Consider the following 19437-nt stretch of genomic DNA (forward strand, 5'->3'; position numbering starts at 1 on the left):
AACACGTCGCGACATGCATAGCTCAGAGCATTTTATAAAGACAATCAATTAGCAATAAGAAAGGCATCAATGAACACAAATTCAAGTCCAATAGAAAAGTAAAACAACCCCGCACCAATACCGACTCCAAAGTAGCGAAGCCAACTGGTACTTCAGCCCTCTTCCAAAGTATCCTCACAATCATGAAACTGTTCTGTATCCGTTTCTTCTTCAGAGTAAGACTCTCCATTTCCCCAGTCCTCCTCGTCACTTTCCATCTCCTGAGCTATGTCCCGCTCGTCAACCACAATACCTAACTCTCTCATCTTCTGCTCCTCTTCTGCGTTCCTTTCCTCACTTCCGTCTACGATTTCCTTCATAGCTGGTAACCAGTGATCTTCCAGAAAAGCTCTGAGTGGGAGCCCAAGTTCGGTGAACTTCGTTTCAAATTGAATAACGAGATTTTCAAGCTGGTCAATGAGGTATCGCTCTTCGTCATGGATCTCCTTGATTTCTTGCTGACAAAACAGTTTCCAGGACCCCCAGAACTTGGGATCTATGGGATCTATGGGATCTATGTGGCATGTATGAGTGAGCTCCAACCATTCAAAAGTCATGATACGAATGATTTTAAACGTCATCCAAGGGCATTCGACCAGGCTTGCTTCGACCAAATGAATGATTGACTGTTGACATATATGTGGGTAGTCGGATGTCTCTTGTAGCTGGTTTCCTAACTCGAAGAGAATCAATGGTCCACCAATTTTGGCATCCTTTCATGGCCGAAGTAATGGTCCGGCATCCGCCTTTTGAGCAAGCACACAGACAGTTATCCTTGGCATTGTCTTCAAGAAAAGAACCCGCAATACGAGCCTGGGCTTCCGTGGGTGTTTTTACAATGTGCTGATTCCATAAGAAGAGCACGGGCCCAATTTCTGCTCCTAGGGCGTGCATTGCTGTCCCACCGCACTTAGGATGATGACGATACACATCAACACCTTTGTCTTTCAGCCACTTCAGCAGTTCAAGAGCGTTCCAAGAATATTGAGTGCTCAGAATCTCCACTTCAGGCTGGGGAAGCCTTTCAAGAGCAAAGTCCAACAAACGCTTACGCCTATTAACCAGATGAAAGATAAACTTCTCCCTTATGGCGCGATTCTTCCCCGAGAAACCTCCTCCAAACAAAGATTTGGTTCCCACGGACCTCCCAACAGACTGTCATGATCTAGCAAAATCGACTTCGACGAGAAGTTCTGCGATATACATGTATATAGCAAAGGTTTATACCCAGTAGAGCTCCACACATTCAAATCCGCCCCTCCATTCAACAAGATCAAAATGCCTTCAGGCCATGTAGCAGACAAATGTAAAGATACCATTCCCTGGTTGTCTTGCTGGTTTATTTGATCCGAAAAACGCTCAATTGCTTTCTGAAAAGCATTCTCATCTTGACAAAGAATGGCATGGATGGTATCTGAAACTTCAAGAGCTGAGCAAGAAGTTAACTAGGTGCTTTCTATACAAATTCCGGCGGACTGTTATATAACTTACTTCCGAGCTTTTGCTCAAGTGTCAGGCGCTTCATGGTGCTTTGAATAAAGCTTGTGGCACAAAAGGGTGATCCAGCAGAGGCTGCAGAGCCAGATCTTATGTCTTCGACTGCTAGGCCATAGTCAAAGAGCTTCACCATAATGTCGTGGTATTCGTATGAGACATTCTGCATGTCCATGAGAGACGCATGGCTAAAACACCTGATCGCCATGTCTACCAATGTCCTGGCTGACAGATTTGTTACTCAATGAGCTTTACTGTTCACATTCCCTAATTGTTTTCGCTCTATACATATCAAATTCCGCTTATTAGAACCAAGTTGCACTGACACCACTTGTTTACAAGATACATAAGGAAAGATTGTGTTAGCGTATCCTAGTAACTTAGGCCTAGGAAATTTATCTAAGAAAACCAGGAACAACATTTAAGTGAATATGTTACGTACCCATTTAATCTGCTACGCTGCAGTAGATCTACCTCAAAATTTCTTATTGCATCAAGTAGACAATTCGTCGCCTGTATCTGTTTAGAGCTTATATGTCTATAGAGCAGATAATCAAGAGCTCCTTTGAATGTAAGCTTTTTATATATAAGACCAGGTTATAATTTATGAACTCGGAATCTTACTAACATGTAACAAGTTGTCCCTATCTTCATTAGTATCTGTTAGAGATGCTTTTCCATCTTAGAAAAGAATCTTCAGTTGATATAAAATCCAGCTGAACTCATTTAAAAGACCTTCTGTATTATTTGCACCCAAGACCGGGAACTCATTTTTTGGCGTGAAAATCATAAAAGCAGGAGAGTCCCGCGGTACGACAGCTCGTAGTGTCAGTTGCGGGCTGATGGCACACCCGCCAGGCCCACGTGTGGCTGAACCTGCGGTTAGCCATATACCGACAGGCTTTACAGAGACTTCCGAGTAGGCAAGATGGCGGCTAACAACCTATCGTTAAAGTCGTTCGCGAAATATTTCGTTGGAGCAATCTCTCCAGAGGACCAATTTAACGTCTTATTACACAAGATTGAGTCGTTACATATCACCCCACTTGTGGACGATTCCGAGGTATGTACAGACAATCAGTAAATAAATATATGAAAATATCTATATATGAAAATATCTAACAGTAAACAGTTGAATAGAGCATAGAATGAATTTTACTAGGCCTCACAGCTCACCGAACCAGAGTTGCCAAGAGCGTCCGTCTATTACATTCCCCACCTCACCGAGCACTTCTGGAAGACGCACTAAGAAAAGCATTCAAACTCGTTGGTTCTATTTTATACTCTCCTAGACAATTACGTCACAGAGCAGGCCGTCAAGGAGGTCACTCCAATCAAACTCTTCGAGCCCGGATCTGATAGCAGGGCAGCAGTCCGGGCCTGGATGTTTCGGATCTCCACGTTAGCGCAAAGAGAATCGAATGATTACATGATCTCTGCTGTTAGCAGAATCATTGAAGAAGTGGACAATGAGTGTGGTGAAGGCTTTAGTACTACACTAAATAAATCTCAACTGGCTCAGCTCTTCAAGAAGACCTACGGGCAATTTCCCTTGTTTGTACTGAAGCGGTGGAGGAAGAAGGAGGAGAAGGCCGTGTGCTTTGAGCAGCTCTTTGCGAAATTCATCGACTCTCATACTTCCAAAAGATGTGTACTGGAAGAACAAGTGAAAACAAGGTGATCTAGACGGCTAGTAACAGGCAATAGCCTGTCTTTGTGCAATTTAAAGCTATCCACAAAAATGGGAGGGAGGCGTTGCGAAGGAATCCGGAGCACTACTCCGTGCTGAATTACTGCCATATGTTAACAATTTAACACTCTGACGATACGAATATGCCACAGTTCAACAGCTCAACACCTTCACACCTCAAAACTTCAGCACTTCTCCATCACTTCAAGTCTCGCACTCTTCAAGTGCAATCATTTACACGTCCACACGTCCACACGTCCACACGTCCACAAATACACAAATACTCCTTTCAATTCATTTCATTTCTACTTTCACTCGCCCAACTATCCACTCCCCAAACCAGACCACCAAATAAATTAGCCTCACCCAGCGATCTGCCTGCTACGAACAAAATTGAGCTAAACACACTTGCTACACTCAGCCCAAAGATTGACGAGGTATTTGCAAGACAAATTCAGAAGAACCAAGTCACTCAAGTGATAAGAGAGGAAGCCAAGCCAACAAGGACGTTAACCATCACTTCATTACACCCCTAGCATACGGCACATACGCTACCAGCTATAACCAGACAGAAGACAGCACGCACGCACGCACGACTAACCCAGCAAGAACCCCATAGCATGTATGTACACGAGCGCATTTGTTACCCAAGCCCAACCATACCAGATCATACCAGACCGAACTCCAACAGTAAACCAGTATGTACCAGGACTTAAGCCAGCCAAACCAACAAGCGACTCAAGGTGAACAATATACTAGAGAGGGCAAGACACAAAGCTCATATACTTCACTCATCTCCCTTCGCACTCCCACTCTCCCAAACACTCCATCCTTCCTCGACCTTCTCAATCGGCTCCAACAGACGCGCCTTTCCTCCCACCACGCCCTCACATACCGACGTCTCCACACAAAGACCAACACCAACCTCAACCTCAACACCCTTTCCCTTCCCTACAACCTCAGCAGTGAAGTTAAAGGTCTGAGCAACACCCACAACACCCACACTTTGCTCGCGTGACCGTTCTTGCTCTTGCTCTTGTTCACACTCATCGGCAACAACAACAACTTCCCCAGCCACCACGCCCTCACCATAAAAGTCCTCCGCTACAAGATCACCCAGCGGCGAGCGATCAACCTCAATGGCATTCTCGTCAGCTTGCTGTCTCTGACGACGCGATGCACGATGTAATCGTGCTTTGATGTCACGCATCTCGGCCTCAGCATCAAGTTCGCCAGTCATACCCGACGATGAAGAGCCAGAAAGAGCCGTCCGCGTCTGACTAACGTCGTCCATAGGCGGGACGTTCTCCTTCCCTCTTGCATCACGTTCTCGTGCCGCGGACTCCTCGTCGGAACTGATATCCAGAGTGCAAGCACCGTGTTCCATAAGGTTGGTAGCTAGCTCCTCCTCGGTGTCTTCGTGGATTTCGAAGAACCAGCTGTCTTTAGGGGCATCTTGGTGCAGGGCTGGGATGGGTAGTGCTTGAGCTTGGGGTTGGACTTTGGGGGCTGGGGCGTTGTAGGAGGCGATGGTGCCGGAGAGGGCAGCGTCGATGCTGAATCCCGAGGTAGAGGTAGAGCTTGAGGAGGATGTGGAGAATCGTGGGGGATCGACACGAGTAAATGGACTTCCTGTCTTGCGTCTGTTCAAGATCCCGATCCTCTTCCTGGTGGGACTGCGTCCAGCAGGTGCACTCAATGGCGTGGAGCGAGTAGTATCCAGTCTAGGCTTTGCGGGTGATCGAGCACTCAGCATTGGTCTGCTTGCTGCAGTAGAGGTGGGTTTGATGGACGAGACGTCCTTGGGAGAGCCAGGTGCACGCGTGAGGAAGAAATTGGTTGGTGTGGGCTTGCAGAGGGCATCTTTAGAGTGGCTTCCATCTGGGTGCTTGGAGCGTTTAGGGGAGAGGAAGATGATGGGGTCGATATTTTCAGAGTTGTCGGCGCAGTCGTCGAAATCGAAGGTGGTCGCTTTGCGTTTGGTAGGTGAGGTTAGGGTGGTGATGGCTAGAGAGGTTGTGAGATTGGTTGTCATGATTGAGATTTAATCGAGTAGGAAGTGGGATGTCATATGGACTGCAATGAATCGGAGAGGGGTGTAGTGGGGTTGATTTGAATTGATTTGGAGGAAGATGCATACCATTCTGTCGGTTCTTGAGGCTGGTGAGGTTCTGGAGACGCGAGCTGTTGAGCGGTGCAAAGGGCTGCCGAGTGCTTGCCATTTGGGTTGCCATTGTGTAGATGTCGTCTGGACAATTGAGGTCGTGGAATGCTGGAAGGGAGAATCGACAATGAGGCTCTGAACAACACCACGATGTCGAGTAATCAATTCCAATTCCCGGATCCAACAATAAGTCCACTGGTCGATTTGATTGAAGGGTTAAGTCGTGCAATTCGTTATTTCGTATGTCTGTTGATCCAAGTCCCAAAGCTTCAATCCAAACAATCGTCGACGTGATTGTTTATTGTTATGATTTTGATCCGATCCCTTTCTTCCACGACAAAACAATCAGCAAACTTCAAGAGTCGGGGGCAAAGCGGCATATATTACCCACAGCTCAGCGCAGCTCAGGTCTGTCATGCCAGTTCCCAGTTTCTCGCAATCCAATACGGCTCCCTTGCCTTGTCCTGCCACTGCCTGCACTTCAGTTCCGACACACGTTAGCGCAGCTGCACACAACCGCGTCTTCTCGTGCCCCTTTCGCGATTCCCTCCAATCGATTCCCCACCGGCGTTGCCCCAGCCCAACAAAGATCCCACCTGTGTCTCTCGGAGATCAAGCTTGGCGAACTCAATACGTCGGGACTAGGGCAGAAAAAGGCCAAGTTGATTCATGCGAAGGCGACGAGCGGATATGGTTGGAGGATCGAAGGGCGGTTGTATGCAGGAGAGAGAGGTGGAATTGGAGGAGAGTGGATGTGGACTTTAGCGTGGCGCGTCCAGACGCAAGTATAAAAGGGGCGCGTTGTCCATGCATGATTGACGGGCTTTTTCGTGATTTTCGTGCTGAGACGGGCTTCATAAGTATGAGGGCGTGTTCTGCATAATCCGATGGTTATAATGTTTCTTGCTATGGTATTTTTGATTCTTTCGTTTCATGATATGTAGATTGGGTTTTGGTCCTTTGAATTTGAGTCGCAAGGGTTATTTACTGAGTGGGGATAAGCGAATGACCAGCTGGTGAGGAGAGAAGGGATATCCTCGTTGGGAGACTGAACAGTCAAGATCTGCTGTTCGTTCTAATATGGAAAATCCTTTCCTTTGTCAATCCAATCCTCATCCAGCTGCTCTGCTCATCCCTCGCACGGCAAATCCTCCTTCTCCTTAACCGAGCCCCCTCCGTCGCTCCAACCGAGTGCCACTGTCACCCACCCGAGCCACCCAATCACTCAGCAAACGGACGTGTTCCTGCGACCACCGCCAGATCACACATTTCACGGGCATATTACACTATTATCGCTCACCAAGCCGGTATTGTCCATCAATTGGTCCTCGCCACACTTCACTCAAACCTTAGAAGTGAGGTTGGTTATACAGCTCTCCCTCACCATTGCAGCCCATGCCCTCATCAAGCCCACGACGCCGCAATCAGCCATCCATCGCCACATCTCACCCTTCTCAGACCGAACCAACTTCAAGCCATCGTTTCTCCTTCCTCTTCTGCATAGACTGTGACGTCCAGCCGGCCACAAAGCGACCCCGTCGCGTACAAAATTCTCTCCACTAACACGATCATGATGCCATCCATGGCTTAGCAGGCCTACAAGTCGGCCACGCCAGGCCAAAGAAGTCACGACCAGTTGGGCTATTTGCGGTGCATTGCGTAGCAAATCCTGCATTGCATCCAGAGCATTAATCTCGAATCGCCAGCCTTCTGGTGCCGTCGTATTTGTGGTTGATGGCCAGTGGACTCGACTACAGTAGGTATACTACAAGATATATGGAGGCCATCGTTGTTTTCAGAAATGTTTCAGGGGATGGAAAACATGAGTGAGGCTGAGATCAGGATGGTCGAGAGTAACTGTTCACCTCTTCACGTTGCTGTGAAGTTTCACGTCCGGCCTAGCCGTGCCGACTGACCAAGTGGTCAGCGGTCATGGCCCAGCATGCCGTAGACGTTGTCATCCAGCCTTCAGCGCCATGTCAGAATAAATCAGAATCCAGGAAGCAGTGTTGGCTCCATTTACTATCATTTCTCTATCAGTTGTTTCCTGCCTTATCTTTGCATTCGATTCCGTACTCGTGAGAAGCTGGGTCACATGTGCCGTGATATCACAAGGTCGATTCACGTCAGCTCACGGCTTATTGAGGACAGCAGCTTATCATCATCGCTGGCGCTTTTAGTTCAAGAACGCAGTAGCAGACAAGCAGTCTTAACGATTGACTTCAATACAGTCTCTTTCTTTCCCATTCCCTCGTCTGTTGACCTTTTCACTTTCGTTTTGTGTAGCACGAGTAGAGGAACTTAAAAATACGATAATTTTGACACCTAGTTGGAAAGGCGGTGGAGAGTTTGTTGAGTCTTATTGTGGTATAAGCAAGATTTGGTCGTATTATCAGGGTTTAATAACAATCGATATTATAATGTTAATGATATTAGAACTCTATGGCTACAGACTTCATTCACATGCAACACGAGACGTAAAAACCTCACGTTCATAACAACAGTCATGTCATTTACCCCGCCAGCCCAACGCTTGAAGCATCTTAAATTATCTAGCTGTACATATCACCTTGCATGATAGGCTGGACCCCGTCCCTCCTATCACTTGTACCTGCCATCCTAGAACCATCAACGTTAGTCCCTTTATCACCCCAAAACAAACCATCCGCTGTGCCCCAGTCATCCACCAGATCGGCCATCGTTTGCAAATGACCCCAAGCCGAAGGAATGCATCCTCTTGGTGACATGCGTGCCAGATAGCTCGCAAAACCACCCTGAACAATGGCGATGCCAGTCACAATAAAGAGTGCAAGATAGGACATATTCATCAGGAGGCTGTTATTCTCTGTCTGAAAGAGACCCAAGTTGAACATCCAGTGGATCAAAGGCTTAAGCGCGAAGAGACCAATGTTCTGCCAGCTAGTCACAGCACTTTTGAATGAACTTGTCCTGAATTTGGCTCCATTACCGGAGAAGTCCATACTACGCCGCCACATGTATTCATCACGAGATCGGTTGGCGAGTAGCTCCACGCAATGCGTGCCGAGAGTGACAATCGCTTGAAGCACCGTGACCAGAAGGAGGCTGTAGAAATGCTGTATCTGGACGGCAGAGTTGCCGAGAGGGAAGAAGACGTTTGGTGAGAAGAGGCTGGCGTTGCAGATACTGTCACCAGAGCTTTAGACATGCTTGCAGACGCCGAGAATGACTATATTTTGGTTAGCAGCGTTCCGCACAACACCAAAGATATATGAGAGGTCTTCCATACTGCAAGCCCAGGCCCCAGCGAGGACCACAAGGAACCAAACGAGGTATTCAATTTTCTTGACAGATGACTCTGTACGCGCGACAGAAGGTTGGTGCTCTTGCGGCGTCCTTGGAGTGGGAGGCAGGTTGCGGTCTGAAGCAGGCATCAGGGAACGGCCATCACGGCGACGCAAGTCGTGGTGCAAATATGCCAGTGTCGCATTCAGAGGGTTGGAACTCCACGTCAAGATGTGCTTTGACTGGGAGATCAAACAGGCCGTTGATATGATTGTTTGAACAAGTAGACCGGCACCCAAGCAAGTAAGCGCGACGCCGTTCACAAATGTGAAATATTGATAATGCGTCTCATCGCCGTAGAAAGACCAGCTGGTTACGGCAATGAATACCTGGGATGTTGATGCATAGCAGAGCACCAGTCCTGCTGAGCCGAGTAAGTTCGAGTACCATCGATTGGGGCCGGCGGCCTTCGATCCTGTCAAGAGGCGGAGATTGGAGTTGAAAGCCAATCGACCTTCTCGGTACATCGCCCAACGGAGAGACGCAGAGTGTACATAACCGAGACAATCGGTACAAAATGACACGACTATATTCAGGAGCAGAGGGATAATGACTTTCTGAGCCGATGACCATTCGTTGAGGAGGAATGTGGATCCAGCTCTGGTCCCATTAACGGCGATTGCGTATCCGCCAACTCCTAGACAGAGTATGGACAGGACCCAGCTGACTACTACTCCAACGGTACAAAGTAGCCGAGTTGAGGAGGCTTTGTCAAATGGTGGTAGAGGAGGACCATATAAGACTGTCTCTGTGTCTTCGCATACCCCCGTCGTCGTCTGCTGCTGCTCCTGTTCCTTCTCGCTGTATTCAGTCATCTTGACAGCCAGACAATTATTCTCTCAGGTCAATGACACTGGAAAACTTCAGCTGATATTTAGCTTGCTTGAGTTCTCGCTTTCAGGTGAACAATGGAGATATGAAGTAGAATTCCTTAAAATACGATGAGACCTTGAACTGTGGCTGCGGCCACAGATAAGTAACAAGTCCACGGCGTCTTGAGACCGCCCCATCAAAGAGCGCCTGACCCATCTGAAAGCCTGCACTAACAACCGCCATCCCAGCCATCTGGTAGCCCCCCACATCAAAAAGCATTGTGGATCTGTATATTCGACAAGGCGTGTTTCAATACGCTTTGTGGCTTGGGGTCTCGACTATTGAGGAATTCAGCCCAGCTCAGCTGCTCCGCTTCTCGATGCTCGCTAAATTCAGCTAGACGCGGGACATACACGATGTTCTACAGTCCATGTTCGAGTATTAAATATGCCATGTGCTAGGGTAACATGCTTCGGAACGCAGATATAATGATTAATGATACCACTTCTTGCGAAGAACAGGTTTCGAGAAGGATTGGACAAGATCAGCACGTCAGGCTGTAAATGTAGCCAAACAACAAACCCATTGATTCCTCGCATCGTCCCTGAGGCCTTGCTGCTTGCAACAGCTTTTCTTGAGCTTTCGGCTGTGAGAACAATACACCAGTTGAGCAGAGATGTGCTATTTTTTTTATTGAAGCCGCCTCATTGCTGCACCTTAGTCACACGGGTGTTTACCTCTTTGGGCGAGTCAACCAGAGAGTAGATAGGAGGTTCTGCATCGACTCCTCGCTACATCATGCTTCATGTAAACCATTAAACTCCGAGTGGCTGTAATAATTCGTGTCTGCCAAAGCCGATCAAGCTTTTATTGAAAGCTTGACTTGATTTTGAACAAATCAGCCTTGAAGGCTGGACGTTAAGCTTTGATGGTCCTAGCCAGCTGGAACTTTATCGACAGCTTCACGCTTAGCTAACCAACCCTTTCTGCACATAAGCTTTTGACAACTGTAAGATCTGGGGGAATGCTGGGAGTATTATCCAGTCATTTTGCTGATAAATCCCTAGCCTCTGAGGCTGAGCCGTGTCCAGTGTTGACCTTTCCATAACCGGCTCGCTTAATGTCACTTCTGACGATTCTAGGCCAGCCACAACAATGCGACTGTCCAAACTCATCAAGTCTCGGATTGGAAAAATGCCTGATCCGTTCCTGAACCGCAGACTGTCGCATATCTGCGAATAGGATCATTTAATCAGAATCAGGTGGCTGCACCTGGCGTCTTTCACCATCCAGGATGTTGGTCATGTTGATACGCTCCAGAGAAAGTAAAACCAGCAGATCTCGGCGGTCTAGATATATAGTAAGTCAGTCCGTCCACATTCCAGCATTTTGTTTCTATCAACCGAGTCACAGTTGCAAACCTGTCCTTCACAATCATCCCCAGGCGGCTTGTGGATTTAGAACCTGCTTCAAAATGTCCATCGTCGTTGTCCGCGGTGGCCCGGCGAGTCAAGTCGTTCCAGGCTACTACACCTGCTCGCAAGAGATCTGTAGCGCGGAAGGCTGCGTCCCTACCGGCGTCGAGATACATTGCATGAACGCGGAGCCCAATGGTTTCGATATGACTTACAACGGGCTCACAATGCAGTGCGACGGCACATCGACCTCATACCCTTATAAAGATTGCAGCTGCATTATTGACTATACTGGATGTCCGACTGGGTCATCGATTACCGTTGTCGGACTAGGCGATTCGAGTGGCGGCAGTGGTAGCGGGAGCAGTGCGACTTCAACCTCTGACAGTGGAGGTAGTGGTAGTGGGAGTAGTCCGACTTCAACTGCTGGGAGTGGAGGCAGCGACAGTGGAAGCAGTCCAACCCCAACTACGAGTAGCGATAGCGGAGGGTCGGCAGCGACGAGTACAGGGACAGGTGGTAACAGTAACTCAGGTGGCGGCGGTAATTCGTGAGTTGTCCCGTCATGTGCATCAGACGCGAATTCTAATAGCCGTCTTCTAGTTCCAATGCTGTGGCATCTGTGCGAGTTCGTTTGACTGATGTTATCTTTGTTTCGGTTGTGCTAGCTTTATGTGGTGGCCTGTTGCTTTAATACTAGAGGCAGAGTGTCATTGCTTCTGGAAATCTGGATTATTACAATGTCGACGTAGTTGCGACGCAAAAAACAGCAAGAGGCAGAGAGCACAATCCATCACAGATAGCTATGGCATCGAAAATGGATTTGCTACACATACAGACTGAGTTGTAATGAAGTCCCGAATATGCACTTCATTTTAAGCGAGAAAACCTAACGCCCACAAATCCACTCTTTAACTCTCGGGCAAAGTACCTTTCAAAAACGGCAAAAAGGGAGTGACAAGTTTGATGGAATTTAACCATCTTAACTTTCAATCCAGACACACATTACGTGTTGTTATCTGGCGGTGCTGGGAATCGAACCCAGATTGAAACGGGTCAGCATGAAATTCCTTCGAGAGGAATACCACAACGTCACGTGCTACCATTACTGGAAGGACTGTTAATTGATTTGATTGTATGAATCGGAGGTGAGGAGGAACGTACCACCACACCACCTGTCATGAGATTGTGCTCACTTTGGCTTATTTGGGTAACTATTGTAGAGAAAACTTTGCACTGTAAATGAGTGACTTGAGTGGAGTGCAGGACCAGGGTCATTGGGCTGGTGGGTCGAAACGTAATGGTGTGAATCACAAACTTCAAAAAAATATGATTTTTACTTTTCATTAACTCTCAATTGTTGAAAAGCGCATATTCTTTTGAGAAGTAATCCGTGTTTTGTTCATGGACCTATATGGCGATATACTTGAAATTCGATGATCAGCCCTGTACCCTTCATGCCAGACGTACGGTATAACATGTTCCTACGACACACATCATATCATGTAATCCAATCATTGATTTCAGATGGAGTAGCAGTATTTCTTCCTGACCAATTACTCCCTCCAACACTTGTATTCTCATCCCTAGATACTCGTACTCTAAAATAGAGCGTGCAAGACTCGTCTCCAAGCTGGATACCCAGCAACCCTTTGTCTCGTCTCAATGATCACGTCCCAATTGACTTCCCTTCGTCCTGTGTCAACATCAATCTTGTCCAATGTCAACCATCCAGTTCGCTTCCAGAGGTATCCGACAGCCCAGAAGCCGAGAACCACTGGGAGAGCAAGCATGGCTTTGAACCAGTCCTCAGCAGAACCTAGTTGGCCATTGTTGCCGAGCGGATAAAGCGCCGTGTAGAACTAGTTAACATAAGTATGATCCTTGAACTATGGCCTGAGCGGTACTTACTTGAGCTGCAAGCACGAGAATGATGAGAATTAGTCCGCACCATGATCCCCACACACCAAAAGCTGCTTTAAATGGGATCTCATCCAATGTATGGCCATGATACTTCCACGCAGCTCTAAATCTGATGTGTGCTACACAGATAGAACCCCAGGTGAACAGGGCAGCAAGTCCGGATAGGGCAAGAAGCCATTCGAAGATAATCGGACCGCTTGCTGCTGCATTGATAAAGCCTAGGGCCCCACAAGCCAAGATAAGAATAGTGGCAAAGAGAGGGCGTCCAGACTTATCAATGTAGGAGAAGCACTTCGGTGCGTAACCTTGTTCGGAAAGTGCGCAGAGCGTTCGGGAGCCTCCATAAACACCAGAATTGCCGATTGAGATGACGGATATGAGAATAATCGCATTCATGAAGTGGTTATAGCCATGGAGACCTCCGTCTTCACCGACGATAACAAATGGGCTTGCATTCACATCGATGACGGCCCCAGATCCGAGAAGTCTTTCATCGGTACAGCTGGGGTTCATCAGCCGCGGAACTTTTTGAAATGGAACGGATTATTACCTCACAAGCAGCCCGATGAAGAGCAAACCAATGACATAGAAGCATGTGATGCGCCAGAACACCTGTTTAATCGCTCCCGGAAGCGCAGTAGCGGGATTTCTGGCCTCAGCTGCTGCTAAGCCGACGAGTTCTGTGCCTGAAAAGGCAAACGCTGCAGTCACAAAAACAGAGCAGACTCCTTTGAAACCGTTCTTGAAGGCTCCGGGGTCATGCCAAAGTCTGGCCCCCCAGTAGCCATCGTACTTGTATCCCGATGGTCCGCCACCGAGTACTATTTGAGATGTTAGTTGACATTTGGGCCCATCCAGTGACTCGGTCTTGACTTGCCGAGAACTAGGGCGATGATCATGAACGCAACAATAGCACCCAATTTCAGGATACTGGACCAGAACTCCTCCTCAGCATAACCTAGAACACCGAAAACGTTGATTGTGATAATTGCCGCGAGGAAGATTGCAATCCAGACAGCTGGATCAATGTCCTTATTCCAGTACTGGGTCGTGACCGATGCAACGACAAGCTCCAACGGAAGTACAATTGCCCACTGGAAAACATAATTCCACCCCATAGCAAAGCCCCACGAAGGGTCGATGAAACGTGTCGAGTATGTGTAAAAACCACCTGATACTGGGTACATGACGGCAAGTTCCCCAAGAGCGTAAACTGTGGAGCCTGTTAGTGATGATATTGCGTCATGCTATTTACGGCCAAGTACTCACCAACATTGAAGATCATAAAACCCATGATCAAGAAATCAACAAGGAGAGTTCCAGGGCCCTGATAGACTGTCAGTCGTGATGTGCAGGTGGCTCTCTTGCAGCTCAGCCCGAGGGACTCGGGATAGACCAACGTACTCCCCGATACAAGGCAGAGCCTGATCCGACGAAGAATCCAGCACCGATGGAACCTCCAATAGCAATCATATGCAGATGGCGAGGTTTCATGGTCTGATTGAGGGCATTCTGACCTGGCACCGACGTGCGCTTCTTGAAAGACTCGAGTGTGCAGCCCATCCGTGTCCAAAAGGATAAGTTCTCTTGTTGAACTGCGATAACATTCTGCTTGAAATCAGGAGCCGTATCGGTACGAGCGACGCCATATTTCTCGGGTTCTGATGGCATGTTAGCTTCTGATGGCATGTTAGCCATGTTGACAGGTCTGAACTTTTGAGGTCGTCTCGTAATGACAAATGCAAATGAGAAAGACAATGATCAAGATGATGAGAGGGGAACGGGGAGATATAGCTATGTGTGACGTTAAGCTTCACGCTCATTGTATACTTGGACCCATATAAGAGTGACGTAGGCCTTAGATCACCAGTCTAACGTAGCTTCTAAATCATGGGCTACCGAGAGAAAATAAGGATCCAAGTCAAGAGCTGGCAAACGCTAGCAGGTTTGTGGTGAACCTCCTCGGACTCAATTCACATGCCAAGGTCACCGTATTATGGTACTCGACCTGGAATTTTATCCTGGAGAGACAGAGCTTGTAAATAAGTATCGATGACGAGAAACGTTTGGTTTGAAAAGGTGAATGCAAATGGGCACTGAAATAGTGGTAGCGTCTGCCTGAGGGAAGGTCTGGACCCCTAACAGGCTCCACTTGCCGGCAATGAAAAGAAACTCAAGCCAAAATCGCAAGACTGTAGTGTAGATTAGGAAGGGAAATATCTGGTACAGTGCTCGCACTAGCAGCCTTATGAGACCCACGAACTCTTCTCCTCCAAGAATATGGTCTGCGCAAGAGCCAATGCAAAGGGAGCACATGAACATGAAAATAAAGAACTTTTTGCGGACTTGTATTTGAGCCATCAATATTGGTTGGTATCCTTCGAGATTATGGAAGTTGCGGAACGTATCTCGAGTAGATTGCGCCAGCTTAGAGGTGCAGACCCATATGGGTCTCTTCACTCACCATATCATTGGCAGACACACCAGGTCTGCATTTGCTTCTCCTCCGTTCTTTGCCAGATATCGTTCATCCTGGGAGGTGGTCCGCTTATGCCTGTCCTTGGCTGAGACCTGGAGAACTGCGTACCGCTTCTTCTTCGAAGTTCTCGTCATGCGCGGAGGGTAAGGCGATTCTGTTGGCATTTTCAGAGGGCAAAGATCCCGAAACCAAGAACTGGCCCTAGAAATCTAAGCTCAAGCAGAAGTTCTTTCCATTGCCCTCTGTTCCACAGCTGCTGTCACATCTTTTGTGACTTGCTCAAAAATCGAATATAACGAGCAGATCTTATACTTCTCAATTAATATTCCAGGCTCCTTAACATATGATGTGTCTTGTCCCTTCTTGCTGGTGCCGATATTCTGGCCGTTGACCTCAGTTCCCACAGGATACAACGGTGTCCGTCCAGTCTCAACCAACATGACAAATTGAGGATCGATAGGCACGCTTGCCAGGAATCTGACTCCGAACTCTTGCGCCATAACTTTCCCTCCTCCAGCGCTGAAGACGTTTGTGCATTCTGAGCAATTCGGACATACAAATCCACTCATGTTCTCCACAACCCCGATGACATTAATTCCGGTTTTTGTGCAGAAGTTTAATTCCTTCTTGACGTCCGCCGTCGCCACAGCTTGGGGTGTTGTTACAACTACTGCCCCTGCAACTTGCCCCGGAAGTGCGTTTTTCATCAGTGTTTCCGCCAGCGAGATGTGTTCGTCTGATGTTCCAGGAGGGGTATCAATCAGAAGATAGTCGATTTCTCCCCAGAGCACGTCTGACAAGAATTGCCGTACCATGGCAGTTTTCTTAGGTCCTCGCCATACTACTGCGTCTCCTCTCTCTCGAAGCAAGAAGCCCAAACTCATACAAGAGAGTGAGCCTATACCTGCTGCGGGGTTGGCGGGGTGAACGGGAACAGGTATCCATCCTCCCGGTGCTTGTGTAACTTTGGCGGACTCGATGCCGAAGAGACGGGGAATTGAGGGTCCAGTAAGGTCAATATCGAGGATGCCAACAGAATGACCTGCGAGCGAGAGGGAGAGAGCGAGTTGTGTTGTGATTGAGGACTTTCCTACGCCACCTTTGCCAGATAGGACCTTCACAATTAGTATAATTCAGCCATGAGGGTAGAAAATCGCACCAATACAATGTGTTTAACTTTGCTGAGAGACATCTTGGTAGTACTCTGAAGCCTTTCAGTCGGGTTTATCGTGTATTTGTTTCATTGCAAAAGCATTGCGATGTCGCACTTTATTATTCCTTGTCTTATCGATTATCAATCCATACAGGAACCAAAGAGAATGGGGTCGGTCAAACAAAACCCCGTTCCGAAGCCCCTGGCAGCTTATGTAGCACGGCTGAACATCATACCCAAACACATTGGCGTTCATCGTCGGCGACCATGGCGACGATTTATTCTTCTCTGCACTACACATCAATATGAGAGCTTCTGCTCGCGCCTATAGCTATGGACGATCCCTGGGGCTCTTCACCATGGGCAGACGAAGCACAATTATCGGATTCCGTTAAGACCAAGGCAGATACGGAGGGTACTCCTCGACCTACAACCCCCGTCCGAGCGCCAAAGTTGGGACTCGATGACAGGATAACCTCCCCATGGGGTGACAACAATGATAATGATGGATTTGGGGATTGGGCTACTCTCCCGGGGGACTCTGGGCAGAACTTGGCACTTGATGGAGCAGATGATAGCTGGGATCCCCATTCCGCACGTACTGGGGATATGAAGACTGGACATTACAATGCGCTATCTACTGAATGGGATTTTCATCATCCTACGGACAGTGATAAGTCTCCGAGTCTAGCTCCAGATCCATTTCCAAGAAGTCCGGAGCTTATGCGACAACCTTCGTTAGATCCGTGGGCACAAGAGATTCCAGAAGAGCACAATGTGGAAGTTAAGGAGGCCCCAGAAGCCCACGACGAAGAAGCAAGAATCAATGTTACACTACTGGAAAACGAGTCGGCTGGCGGCCCAGAAACACCGACGATACAGTCCTCAATCGAAACAATGCCTGACCTGGAGTCTGACAATGTAGAAAGTGTCACAACTGGAGGAGATATCCCTGGCGAAGCCAGCGAAACCAAAGATCACGATCTCAAGGATTCTAAGGAGAAGACTTCAGAGGGAAACCCTGGCTCAGAGAGTCAAGAAAGTGATCCAGTATCAAGGCCATCGTCGTCACCTTCAGAGCGTAGTCACCACGATGAGCTCCCGCAGGAGTCACCAAGGACTTCATTTGATGAAGAGCCAAAGCCCAATCGTCCCCAAATTCCACGGAAAGTGTCAACCAAAGTCCAAGAACTGGTGCAACATTTTGATACACTCGCGAAGAAAGAGGATTTTGAGCCAATTATAGTCCGGGCCACAAGTGCGCAGGGTACAAATATGCAGGAAGATTCCGAGGAGGACGATGATTTTGGAGATTTTGAAGAAGGTCAATCAGACGATGATGTACCAGAGGTAGAAGAAAGTCGACGTTCGGAGCAGTCTTTGACCCAAACCTCCGTCAAGGAGACGTCCCGGCATCAACGATCTCCATCTTTGGAAAACGCCTTGACGAAAGACTACGGGGTCGTTGTTTTCAATATCGATCCCTCCCAGTTGGATGGACTATATCCTAGTGATACTCCAGATTCCACTTCGGGGGCTATTTTCATACCTGACTCCATTCCCTTTGACTCATTCTCATCTACTGAGCAGAGGAAGACTTGGTACAGAATCTCAAGATATGGGACTATGCGAAAACACAACGGCGGCAATGATGAAAATTACGTCCGTGTGGGTTGGAAACCATCTACAATCCGAGACGATACTCTGAAGATCGTTTCGCGATGGATTGAGGAAGATCGAATCAGTGGCCGTGTGGTTCTAGGGGGTGGCAGTAAAGGGAGTACTGTCTTTGGATGGAATGATCCGAAATCACCGGCAGTCCCTCTTTCAGATGTATTCGTGAAGCATGGCAAGAAAATGACAAATGCTAACAATTCCGTGGAGGCACTTCCTGAGGTCCCTCGAGAATGGCCGAAAGGGTTGGTTCGAGAGCGCTCGACGTCGAAAACAAGGTCTCCTTCTAGCAAACCGCGCAGAAAGAGCTCGGTCAAAGCTGCGTCTATGCCGATGCATTTTGACATGAAAAATACTCCGGTTGCATCAGTCGCGACTTTTGGATGGAACTCGACCTCTGGAGCTGCACAGCCGCCAAGTACCACTTCAACATCCTCTGGAACAAGGACTTCGGGCGTACTTTCTGGTTCGATACCGCATATCAATACGGCTTCCCCTCGTCAGAAGTCAAGATCTCCCAACGCCAGCTTCACATATCCCCCTCAAAATCTCAACTCTGCTTCACATGTAACCAACATCCTGGCTGCTACTAGCGTTGAGTCAGAAGCTCCACACACTCAGAAGAATGTATCGCCTCCGGCCCTTTCAACGTCAAATGCTGTGATAGATGATGATGATTGGGGCGAAATGGTGTCAACACCAGCCACCCCAAATCTGCCTTCCCTTCCAGCGTTGAAAGGGTTGCACCACAAGCAATCTCAAAGCCGTGGAGAAACCGTTGGTGATTTCCCGCAAGGAGGGATTTTGAGTGGGAGGATCGACGGCCCGCAAGCAACAAATCACCGGCCGACAAACAGTTTTGATGAGATTCTAGTTCCACAACCTTCAGCCCCTGCTTTAATGAACCCCTCCATCGTCTCTAATGTGGATTTCTTTTCTCCTCCTAGGAACAGCATCGAAAGTCCTGCAGCTGTGTCGACTTCAGATCCATGGGCATCAGCGGACTTTTCATTCTTTGAGACCACGCCTGCTTCTGCACCAAAACTCGTACCAATACTCATGTCAACGGCGACAGGGCCAAAAAGTGTCAAGTTCAACACTCCGCTCCCATCTTCTCCTCGAAGAGACCATAAATCGCGCGAAGAGCTGGAGCAGGATCGAATGGTGCAAAAAGTTGTGAAGGGATTGCCAGACTTATCGTACATGTTAAGGAAGTGATTGCAGCGTTCGATGATTCGACGGTGTACAGTAATTATTTGAGAAAGAGCA

The 19437-nt window shown here is 48.1% G+C and overlaps 8 protein-coding genes across 9 annotated transcripts; 2 read left to right on the forward strand and 6 right to left on the reverse strand.

The window, feature by feature from the left end:
• Positions 1-152: 152 nt before the first annotated feature.
• ONS95_012167 (uncharacterized protein) lies at positions 153-596 on the reverse strand (the record flags this gene model as incomplete). The annotated part of the gene is made up of 1 exon (XM_058505781.1): positions 153-596. One exon carries the CDS (start codon positions 594-596, stop codon positions 153-155), a length of 444 nt encoding a protein of 147 aa, XP_058358304.1.
• Positions 597-1074: 478 nt separating this feature from the next.
• ONS95_012168 (uncharacterized protein) lies at positions 1075-1758 on the reverse strand. Its single transcript, XM_058505782.1, has 2 exons — positions 1531-1758; positions 1075-1468 (listed from the first exon to the last, which is right to left on the reverse strand). The coding sequence occupies exons 1-2, from the start codon at positions 1739-1741 to the stop codon at positions 1125-1127; spliced, it is 555 nt and encodes a 184-aa protein (XP_058358305.1). The 5' UTR covers positions 1742-1758; the 3' UTR covers positions 1075-1124.
• A 1677-nt stretch (positions 1759-3435) lies between these two features.
• Positions 3436-6209, reverse strand: ONS95_012169 (uncharacterized protein). 2 transcript variants are annotated; one of them, XM_058505784.1, is made up of 2 exons: positions 5775-6209; positions 3436-5715 (listed from the first exon to the last, which is right to left on the reverse strand). In XM_058505784.1, the coding sequence occupies exon 2, from the start codon at positions 5256-5258 to the stop codon at positions 4011-4013; it is 1248 nt and encodes a 415-aa protein (XP_058358307.1). In that variant the 5' UTR covers positions 5259-5715; positions 5775-6209; the 3' UTR covers positions 3436-4010. The 2 variants fall into 2 exon arrangements, with proteins under 2 accessions (XP_058358307.1, XP_058358306.1); XM_058505783.1 differs by having other exon boundaries at positions 3436-5230; positions 5364-6209.
• Positions 6210-7904: 1695 nt separating this feature from the next.
• Positions 7905-9526, reverse strand: ONS95_012170 (uncharacterized protein; the record flags this gene model as incomplete). Its single annotated transcript, XM_058505785.1, has 2 exons — positions 7905-8595; positions 8656-9526. The coding sequence occupies 2 exons, from the start codon at positions 9524-9526 to the stop codon at positions 8567-8569; spliced, it is 900 nt and encodes a 299-aa protein (XP_058358308.1). The 3' UTR covers positions 7905-8566.
• Positions 9527-10998: 1472 nt separating this feature from the next.
• On the forward strand, positions 10999-11633 carry ONS95_012171 (uncharacterized protein; the record flags this gene model as incomplete). The annotated part of the gene is made up of 2 exons (XM_058505786.1): positions 10999-11489; positions 11543-11633. The coding sequence occupies 2 exons, from the start codon at positions 10999-11001 to the stop codon at positions 11631-11633; spliced, it is 582 nt and encodes a 193-aa protein (XP_058358309.1).
• Positions 11634-12540: 907 nt separating this feature from the next.
• INDA1_2 (Amino-acid permease inda1) lies at positions 12541-14560 on the reverse strand (the record flags this gene model as incomplete). The annotated part of the gene is made up of 6 exons (XM_058505787.1): positions 12541-12801; positions 12851-13364; positions 13413-13683; positions 13740-14075; positions 14132-14189; positions 14267-14560. The coding sequence occupies 6 exons, from the start codon at positions 14558-14560 to the stop codon at positions 12541-12543; spliced, it is 1734 nt and encodes a 577-aa protein (XP_058358310.1).
• A 996-nt stretch (positions 14561-15556) lies between these two features.
• Positions 15557-16533, reverse strand: CFD1_2 (cytosolic Fe-S cluster assembly factor cfd1; the record flags this gene model as incomplete). Its single annotated transcript, XM_058505788.1, has 2 exons — positions 15557-16456; positions 16501-16533. The coding sequence occupies 2 exons, from the start codon at positions 16531-16533 to the stop codon at positions 15557-15559; spliced, it is 933 nt and encodes a 310-aa protein (XP_058358311.1).
• A 294-nt stretch (positions 16534-16827) lies between these two features.
• ONS95_012174 (uncharacterized protein) lies at positions 16828-19386 on the forward strand (the record flags this gene model as incomplete). Its single annotated transcript, XM_058505789.1, has 1 exon — positions 16828-19386. The coding sequence occupies one exon, from the start codon at positions 16828-16830 to the stop codon at positions 19384-19386; it is 2559 nt and encodes an 852-aa protein (XP_058358312.1).
• Between the last annotated feature and the right edge of the window lie 51 nt (positions 19387-19437).

The sequence above is a fragment of the Cadophora gregata genome (genome assembly GCF_030347475.1).
Source record: "Cadophora gregata isolate MNR1 chromosome Unknown scaffold_6, whole genome shotgun sequence".
In the NCBI taxonomy this organism is placed as follows: Eukaryota; Fungi; Ascomycota; class Leotiomycetes; order Helotiales; family Ploettnerulaceae; genus Cadophora; species Cadophora gregata.